The sequence below is a fragment of the Pygoscelis adeliae genome, unplaced genomic scaffold (genome assembly GCF_000699105.1).
Source record: "Pygoscelis adeliae isolate BGI_AS28 unplaced genomic scaffold, ASM69910v1 Scaffold120, whole genome shotgun sequence".
Classification (NCBI taxonomy): Eukaryota; Metazoa; Chordata; class Aves; order Sphenisciformes; family Spheniscidae; genus Pygoscelis; species Pygoscelis adeliae.
This window is the reverse complement of record NW_008824032.1, coordinates 1,287,156-1,296,939: the sequence shown is the minus strand read 5'-3', so window position 1 is coordinate 1,296,939 and position 9,784 is coordinate 1,287,156. Positions and strand designations below refer to the sequence as shown.

The 9,784-nt window shown below is 47.5% G+C and overlaps 1 protein-coding gene across 1 annotated transcript in view; it reads right to left on the bottom strand.

The window, feature by feature from the left end:
- Positions 1-231: 231 nt before the first annotated feature.
- The window catches only part of CHD4 (chromodomain helicase DNA binding protein 4), a 21,285-nt gene continuing 11,732 nt past the window's right edge, over positions 232-9,784 (bottom strand). The window contains 23 exon segments of the mRNA XM_009328982.1: positions 232-786; positions 907-1,082; positions 1,206-1,401; positions 2,340-2,472; positions 2,798-2,906; positions 3,003-3,140; positions 3,256-3,333; positions 3,592-3,724; positions 3,965-4,074; positions 4,461-4,626; positions 4,813-4,957; positions 5,988-6,121; positions 6,207-6,295; positions 6,466-6,552; positions 6,653-6,833; positions 6,980-7,152; positions 7,319-7,556; positions 7,845-7,969; positions 8,181-8,298; positions 8,411-8,542; positions 9,026-9,167; positions 9,485-9,658; positions 9,770-9,784. The exon segment at positions 9,770-9,784 is cut by the window's right edge and continues 34 nt beyond it. Coding sequence (XP_009327257.1) covers positions 769-786; positions 907-1,082; positions 1,206-1,401; positions 2,340-2,472; positions 2,798-2,906; positions 3,003-3,140; positions 3,256-3,333; positions 3,592-3,724; positions 3,965-4,074; positions 4,461-4,626; positions 4,813-4,957; positions 5,988-6,121; positions 6,207-6,295; positions 6,466-6,552; positions 6,653-6,833; positions 6,980-7,152; positions 7,319-7,556; positions 7,845-7,969; positions 8,181-8,298; positions 8,411-8,542; positions 9,026-9,167; positions 9,485-9,658; positions 9,770-9,784 — 3,010 coding nt within the window. The 3' untranslated portion in view covers positions 232-768.

Below are 9,784 nucleotides of genomic sequence, written 5' to 3'. Positions count from 1 at the left end.
GGTGGTGTGGGGGCGGGGGGTAACAATACCAAAAAGCAGGCAACAAAGAAAGGGCTTAGTGCGTACGCGAGGGGGAAGCAAGAATTCGGGGAGGTGCAGGAAACCCGGAAACCTGCTCCGATACAGGGAAAAAAAAGGACGTGACTGACACATCAGGAATAGTACAGGGAGAAGTAACTGATCACTCTCACACTTACCCCACCCCTCCTCTGCTAAACAGTGGCAACAAAATAAAATACAAGGAAACTTTATTTTTCAGTTTTACCAAGGTTTTGCTCTGTTTTTTGATTTTTTTGTTTGTTTTTGTCTTCAAGCTGCTTATTAGTGGACAAGTCCGGTCAGTTTTTGTATTAAAAAGGATCTTGATGGAGGTAGCTTTGTCTCTGTCCTGGCTTTTGCTTGGTCTTGCCTGCGCACTCATTTCAGTAAACAAACTCAAAATAAAATTAAAAACGAAAACTGGAATTCCAGGCGGAGGCAGCGAGCAATGCAGCCAGGTTCTCCGTGTAACAGACATGGCGCTGTGGCCTCCAGTCACTATATACAGAGTCCATCATACATCCCCCTCTCTCCTAAGCACACTCCTTGCTCCAACGGGCTGGCTGCAGAGGAAGGAGTTTCTTCTCCTCCCGGAGACCTGCGCAGCAGCTTCCATGGAGGGAAACAGCACCCAGTCAGGAATGTCAGGCAGAGGGGTAGAGTGTGAAGGGGTGGGGTGGGGGGGTCACTTCAGCTTGGCCGAAAGGTCAACAGCACTGGGCCAGGGACTCACTGCTGCTGGGCCACCTGTAAGGCAAGAGAAGACAATCCGAGACTCAATGCCTGGTCAAGGGACCCTGGCTTTCCCCCTGGAGGCCCCACTCCCCCCCTAGGTAACGCTGCTTACTGACCAGAGAGGGTACGTACTTGTTGGGGAGGTGGCGGTGGAGGGGGCTCACTGCTGCGGTTGGCCAGCCGGCTGAGGATGTTGCGCTCGGACATCTGGAGGCGCACTGCCACAGGTGGGATACGGGCAATGGTGGCAGGCAAACGAGTCACATCTGCCTTCATGTCACTCAAAAGTTCCTCCAGCTGCTTCAGAACTGGAAGAGAAAGGGACATCTGTTCAGAGGGGAAAGGGACACCCCACAGGGGAAGAGACCAGAGGGGGCAGCGATGCTAAATGCTAAACCCCTATCTCACCCTTGTTAAACACGCTGCATTACCTTTGTGCAGCACGGCGTTGGCTGGTTTATTCCCGGCCATTGACTCCTTGGATAGGTGCTGGTGGCTCTCAGCCAGGCATTCCACCTCTGCAAAACGTGTGTTCAGAGCCATAGATGGATGAGTTGGGTCTTCTGACATGTTCAGATAGGCAGCTCGCCGCAACTGCTCCTCGATCACCAGCGCTTGCTCCAGGAGCTGCAAGATGGGGCATTAATGAGAAAGTCTTGCAGCACTGGCCTGAAGAGCAGCCTGTTTGCACCCCCAGTCTCTCCTGATCCAGTTCTCCACTATCTCATGAGGTGAGATTCTGCATCTGAACCTCCTTTCACCAGCTTCTGTTTATATTGAGTAAATCTGAAGAGCCCAAAACAATTAAGGGCTCCATTAAGCTAGGCCAGGTACACAAGAAAACCAGGCTACATCTAGTTTAATAAATCCTCTATTCCGCCTCAGATTCTTTTTAAAGACCAAGTTGTTTGCTATTTATTGGAGCAAAGGGGATGGAGCTTTCTCTTTGAATCTGAGTGAGAAGTATCCCATGCTACTTACAGGAAGGGTCTAAAAACTCTTAAGCACGTCAGGGACATTTTGAGAAATCAATTTGAATCCTGTTAGTGTAGAACTGACCAACCAGACTACACTTGAATTAATGTTTTGCCCCAAGACTGAGAACTACATGGCCTTTGTTTGGGTTGGTCTTAAATCACTCCCAGAACTAAGCTATGGTCACTCCCAAATAGGTTGAGGCACAGACTGAAGGCAACCCTTTCACCAATCCGTACGACGTTTCTAAGTTCTGCTTAGGCACATTGAGTGGGTTGTAGCACACCAAGCAGAAGCTGTGATGGAAACAGCCACTTGAACCTTAAGCCTCCTGCATACCAGTTGTTCAATAAACAATTGGAGAGAGAACACTGAACCAAGCTCCCCAATACCATTTCTAGAATAAAGGGAGCTCCTATCATGGAGCTAATGCATGATCCTAAGAGATACTGCTTATTTGTTTCCCCCCCTAAAATGAAAGGCACTGCAGAAGCCCTCACTTTCTTAGCAGAAACTCATAACAGCAAGCTCTTGTTCTTAGAGGTCCAGCTGGCTGAAAGGCACTTATCACACTGAAGAGAAATCCTTACCTTAAATCTCCTCGCCAAGAACTTATTCTTTATTTCCAGGAAGTTACCCCTGTTCATCTCACCCTTGAAGGGTTCATTGAGGATGGCGTAACGTGGATCATTCTGAATATCCTGCCAACGGGCATAGCCATGACTGAGATGGGATGAGCTCAGGCAAACAAAGGTAGTGAGAACAAGGGAATACACAGCCCAGGCAGATACAGTTCTCAAGAGGGGGTGGGGAAAGGGGGTGCAGAGAGGGGAGGAACAGGAGCCAAGGAAAAGGAATGAGAACTATGCCCTGCTAAGTCTTAACTATGCTGGCAGGAAACTCCTCCTCCCACCATCACTTTCACTCTTGTGAAAGAAGATAAAGCACTCTCCCACTTTATGTACTCCAGTCAGACCCAGGACTGTCACCTTCACTGTGAATAGTTTGTGTACAAGGGGAGAGAACCGGTCCGTCAGGGTAAGGATACTTGATAATCCCAGCAAGGAGCCAGTAATCATGACGCCGATGCCAGATCTCATAGGTCTTCTTCGTGACAGTTGCAGCCCGCTCTTCATTCTGCCACAGGGAGTGTAGTTCTGGAAAGGCAAGAGACACCAGAACAGTTGAAAGTTATTTCATGAACACAAGCAGGGGGATATAAACAAGTTCAAGCATACAAAGATTTCTCATACCAGTGAAGCCACCATCTGCTATGTTGAACATGAAGCGCTGCTTTACTGCCTTCTTGTGCCTTTCATCTACTGACTCTTTCAGCATCTCTCCATTCTGCAGCATCACCACATCTCTCTTATCATCATCCTTTTTCTCATCTGTACACACAGGAAATCATTAGAAAGAACATGGCAGGTACCACAGCAAGTTGGACCCACAAGGAATCCTTGCAGGAGAGGGGTTAAGGAAGAGAATAGAACTATCGTGACTCACCTTTCTCATCCAGAGTGATTACAGGAGGTTCCGGGGGATTCTCAATAGGTGTTCTGTCTTCCACTTTCTCCACATCAGCTGCAGGAGGGAAGGGGAACATGAGATGTAGGGGAACACGGCAAGTCCAAGGTTTTGTTCTTCAGCCTGTGAAACCTAATACTGTTCCCTAACTCCCTGGTCCAAGTCCTGGAATAGCCCCACTGATTGTCTACATTTATGCCTGTTTCTTTAGGATGAAGTGCTGAAGCAAAAAAGATGCAGATTTAGGAAAATAGTATTGGAGGGGGAGGGGGGTTTATTGCTGTTCAAGGTATTAAACAACCTCCCTAGAGATACCTTTGCTTTCTACTTCCATTGGCTCATCTGGTCTTTCCTTCACCTCCTGTTCCTCTACTTTTTTTTCATCTGCTTCTGTGGGGTTCACCGGGGATTTTGCTTCCTGTGGCGGTGTCTCCACAGGCTGGGCACACTGCTGAGGACAGAAATCAATGAGAAGCGAGGTAAAGCAGTGCATGGAAACAGAAGACAGTCACAGCAGTTTGGAAAGCAAAGATGCACAAAACTGTCAGGCCAATTCTGAGGACCTGAGAATTATCTTTAAATGTCGTTCCAAGAATTCACCTGTCTCAGCAGCTGAACAACACAGAAGAGGGGGCAGAAGCAGAAACATTTGCAATTGCATGAGGCAAACAAGCAACCCAACACTCACCTCCATAGGGACCTCTGTTTCAGTAGCAGAGGCACTGAGCTCCTTCTCTGGTTCAGATGACTCTCCTTGCTCCTTAGCACTGGCTCCTTCTTCTACTTTTACTCCTTCTTCTGTGTATTCCCCACCCCAGAGCAGCACAGCAGACAAAAGAAGAGAAGCCATCAGTAAGGTCTTCCCCTCACTGTTACCAAGCACACATCTCCTTTGCTCCCAGAGACAGGTCCATCAAAATGGGACCAACATCACTCAAGATGACCCCCTCCCTTTCCTGCCCACTACAAATGCTGGGCTTCTCTTCTCACTGATGTCAGCTCATCCAAGGAAAGCTAGTGTCCTCTCTTGCCTTTAAGGGCTTGCACATGTCTTTGGCAGCCCTCCTAACATGAGGGGTAAGTTGATCTGCGTCCACCCCCAGACCCCACCACCACAGCTCCGGTGAGGGGAACAGCCAGGAAGAGGTCAGGACGCAAGACTGTACAGGAGGGGGAGCTCTCACCAGGTGGAGGGACAGGGGCAGGTGTATTTGGCTGTGTATCCCCTGGTGTCGAAGGAGTTGGAGTTTTGGGAGAGGGTGAGCTTGGCTGTGAAAGTTTCTTGTTCTCCTCTATCTCTGCCAGTTCTGGCATACTCCAACGGCCATTCACATGCTCAAATTCCTGCACCTGCACGAGAGGGAAAGACAGACGTATAATTGGAGGAGTCATACAAAGCTCGTCCTCAAACCAGGACAGACCACTCGGCACACAACAAAAACAGGTGTGAAAGGAGAGGTAACTCACTAGCTCAGGACCCTAGTGACTACAAGTTGTATGGAGAGTGAAGGCTACATTGCTCTGCTAGGCACCTACCTTTTTGCGTATAAGTGACATGACCCCAATGCGAGTAAGGACATGCTGTCGAGAAAGACCTTCCCGCGGGACCCCATCTGCAAAGGTCTCTGCACCATCAGCTCCAGGTTCACATAAATGGCGCATGAACAGCGAGACATAGGCCCTGGAGCAGTTAAGAGACAAGCAATTAGACTATAAACCGGGTTAGCTGGAGACATGCGTTATCAGACCCTTTCCAACACATAAGGGTGTCCTGGTTTTGGCTGGGATAAAGCTAATTTTCTTCCTAGTAGCTAGTATAGTGCTGCTTTGGATTTAGGATGAGAATAATGTTGTTAACATGCTGATGTTTTAGTTGTTGCTAAGTAGTGCTTACACTAGTCAAGGACTTCTCAGCTTCTCATGCCCTGCCAGCGAGAAGCTGGGAGTGGGCACAGCCAGGACAGCTGACCCAAACTGGCCAAAGGGATATTCCATACCATATGACATCATGCTCAGTATATAAACTGGGGGGAGTTGGCCAGGGGGGCGGTGACCACTGCTTGGGAACTGGCTGAGCATCGGTTGGCAGGTGGTGAGCAATTGCATTGTGCATCACTTGTTTTGTATATTCTTTTATCATTATTATTATTATTTTCCCTTCCTTTTCTGTCCTATTAAACTGTCTTTATCTCAACCCACAAATTTTACTTTTTTTTCTGATTCTCTCCCCCATCCCACTGCAGGGGGGGAAGTGAGTGAACAGCTGTGTGGTGTTTAGCTGCCTGCCGGGTTAAATCACAACAGAGGGAAATCACCCTGAGACTCCTAAACCCACAGTAACACAAGTTCTAGGATTCCAGGCTCCCTTCAAGGGAGAATTTCCTGACAGAATTACTACATACTGAGTCTTAAGCCAGAAACAACCATAACTCCAAAAAGGACTCGGGGAGAGTATGCATTATGTGCTTGCATGGCTGTGCTACTCCTCTAAAAGCATTTGCTTTTGGTCACTGATGAGTCAAGTCCAAGGAAGAGAACTAGGAACAACCCCCTAGTCTCTCCCAGCTTATACTTCATTCTCCCACAAAGAATCAATTAATACATTAAGGAAACATAGCCTCTAAGGAAAAGCCAGAAAAGGCCCAATTCTCATTCTTCCCCAAAGGGACTAGATGTTACCAGTCTTCCATCCCTGCCTAATGCAGACTCACTTGAACTCTTTCTCCGACTTGCCACGGAGGTCCCGAACAAGCCACTGAGTGGTGAAGGCATCCTGGGGTGGCATTCCATAGCGCATGATAGCATTGAGGAAGGCTTTCCGCTGGCGGGCATTGAAACCCAAGACCTAGAACAGAGGAGAAGACAGACAGATATGGCAAGAGCCATACAGAAGCAGCTAGGATGCAAATGCCTACCCTGGTACTACCTACCTCAATGTTCCCTCCCACACGGGCAAGTAAGGGAGGCAGAGGCTTATCCTTATCATTTCTCAGGCCTTTCCGGCTAGGCCGACGAGCTGCTGAAGAGAGAAATGCAGCTAAGGAGGAGAGACAATGCACAGCATATTGTTGTGTGAATATTTCCCTTGCAGAACAGCACCACAAACTGTATAAATCACGCAAATCAAGTCCCAGCTGTTCCCACACTCAGAGAAAGTGACCCAGGAACTCTGGCTTCACCAGAACTTACCTTCAGACCTCTCATCAAAGTCCTCGTCTCCTTCTTCAGAAGCAACTGAATAGTCTGACTGATTATCTGACTGGTCATCCTGCCAGTCTGAAAGAAAAACAGCACGTGAGCCTGAGACGCTACTCCGTTACTTCCCAGCAACATATACTTACACCCATTTCTCCCTCAGGTTCCTGTGGATTTGTACCTCTATCCTCCTGCGAGCCATCATTGTAGTTAACTTGCTTGCGAATACGTTTGCCCTTGCCCAGATTCCTGGCCAGATCCTCCTGTTGCTGTTCATAATGGTGACGCAGCAGTTTCTCCCAGTAATCAGGGTCCACTGACTCCTCCTGTTTAATGATCTCTCGTTCAACCTCCTCTTCCTCCTGTCACAGAGAGGTAACAAGTTTAGAGCCAAATCCCAACCTGAGCAGATAAATACCTGCTTGCCCTTAAAAGCAGAGCTCAATTTGCTTAATTGATCCTACATACTTCAGCAGAAGATACTAGCTGACATCCACCTCATACTCACCCCCATCTCCTCTTCGCGAACGACATACTGGGCCACCTTGAAGGAGCTGAGATACTCATTCATACCCTGAAGTTCTGTATCTTCTGTTTCATCCTGGTTCCGATCCAACAGGCGCTCAATTGCTTTGTCATCATAGTGGATGACACTGCTGTCCTCACCTTCTTTGTTATCCCCTGAGGGAAGAGCACAGGCACAGTTGCTGTGTGGATCTCAAGGGACTAGGAAAGGGAATGGCACCCTAGACCTCTCTGTAGAGCTATAATCAGCACTGTGCCTACAGTCGCTTGCTAAATAAGGAGCCAGACCTCCCCTCCTTCAGTTCTACTCCCAAGCACTCACCCCCCTCAGTAGCCTCATCCTTGAAGAGCTCTTCAGTGCCAAATTTGAGAATGTCATCAAGTTCTTGTTTGGACATGGAGCCTGTCTTGGAGCCCAACCCTGGTCTCACTACCAGATGAGTTAACATCATTTTCTTCTTGGCCACCTGAGTGATACGCTCCTCCACTGAGGCCCTTGTCACAAAGCGGTATATCATCACTTTCTTGTTCTGTCCAATTCTGTGTGCACGACTGAAGGCCTAGAAAAGAGATGTGCTCAGAACAGTCTAGAGCTACACAAGTAGTTGTCTGATACACCCCACCTACCTCCACAAGTTTCCCAGTTGCCTTCATGTTGGCTCTTAACATTAGTGAAGGCTGGGCCCTGTAAGAACCCTCCACTATTTTACTTCCCATCTCTACCCATCCTCACTGCTCTAATTTTGCGTATTTCTAGAGGGGAAGTCTCACATTCCTTCACTCCTCCTGATTTCCTTTCCCCTCTTCCTCAGGATTACTCCATACTGAGTGGTCTCATTCAGACTCACCTGGATATCATTGTGGGGGTTCCAGTCTGAATCATAGATAATCACAGTATCTGCTGTGGCCAAGTTAATACCAAGACCCCCAGCTCGAGTTGAAAGCAGAAAGCAGAACTGCTGAGCACCAGGAGCTTAGATAAAAGGAAAGAACAAAAGTAATCAAGGGAGAGTGCATTACTCAAACAGGGATTTGTATCTGACCCACATCACCTGAGGGGGAATCACTACTAATTTCAGACTCCAGAAGAATAGAAGACTTGGGCCACAACAATCCCATGTCAACTGCTAAGCACATACAAGACAACAGTTTCCATTTGGCAAAGAAAGTAGGAGACTCCGTACCATTGAAGCGATCAATAGCCTCCTGTCGCATGTTCCCTGTGATTCCTCCATCAATCCGCTCATATTTGTACCCTTCGTGTTCCAAAAAGTCTTCTAGAAGGTCCAGCATTTTAGTCATCTGCACATCAGAAAAACACCACCACAAAAGAGTGAGGGACAAGGGAATACGAGATCAACAGGCTCCTTTCTCAGAAAAAGAACTCCCAACCTTAAGGTTTTTCCCCATATACCTGAGAGAATATAAGCACTCTATGACCTCCTTCCTTAAGGTTCTTTAACATCTTCTGGAGCAGCAACAGCTTTCCAGAGGCTCGAATAAGAGCACTACCATCATACATGCCATTTGGCATTTTTGGAGCTTCCTGAGAAGAAAAAAGAAATGGAGTAAGGGGGGATGGGGGAGAAAACAGCTTGAAGGGATGTAGCTTGGTCTTAGTTCCCAGCTGTGTTCATCAGATGCTGACTCATGTCTGGTCAGTTAGCTTGGCACAACCACAATGTGTAGTACTACTTATAGGAAACATCAGTGCTACCCTGTGCCTCTTCTCTTGCAATTTGATTCCTAGATGCCCTCCTCTTTCTTATTGACTTAGTCCCTACTCTTACCATCTTCACTATCTTGCATGAGTCACAAGATAGCTCCTACCTGTCATACAAAGATACTGGAAAAGGAAAGGCCTTCCAGCATGTTGGGTCTACATAAAGACAGGATGAAAAAAAAAAAAACAACATAGAAGCAGAAAGAGAGGAAGGGGAACTACTCCATGCTTTGCTAGGGAGCTAACTGTCTCCCTGATAACAGCCAGCAGGGAATTTGCTTATACAGAATAAGTGACTGAACATACCATAGCAGCCACAGGAAAGAGGTAGGGGTGGTTACAGCACTTCTTCAGATCCATAACAACATTGAGCAAGGAGACTTGGTTACCACCACCCCGTGCATTCAGTGCCTCAAAGTTTCTTGTCAAAATGTATTTATAATATTTCCTGAAAAGAAAAAATTTACAACTCAGACACCCCTCATAAGAATGACTAACATACTCTCTTGCTAAACTCTGCACAGCTCCTGGCATTACCTGCCAGCTACCTAGGCTCTGCCAGTGTCATTCACTATCTCTTTATCCCTTACATCAGAGAATAGGATTAGTCCTCCCTCTGCTATAGTGGCAGCAGGAAATCTTCCTCCTGTCCACTGTGTAGAAAGCCCTATAGTGAGGATGAGGCTGTTTCAGCATCCTCTTTGAAACAGAAGAACAGAGCAACGGTAGTTCAACAGCAGGTGCTCTCTTCATCCTCACACTCACTTCTGCATGGGGCTCAGCTCCACTCTGACAATGAGTTCTGTCTTAGATGGCATATTCTTGAAAACATCAGCTTTGAGGCGCCTCAGCATGTGTGGGCCCAGCATGTCATGCAGCTTCTTGATCTGGTCTTCCTTGGCAATATCTGCAAACTCTTCTAGGAAGCCCTCCAAGTTACTGCAGAGAAAGAGACACTCAGCAAAAGCCACAAAGGAGAAAAAAGCAAAAAAACAAGGAAGGGGATAGAAGCGACAAGACAGGCAGGCTGACTTGCACTACAAGACATACTGGAATCTCTCCGGT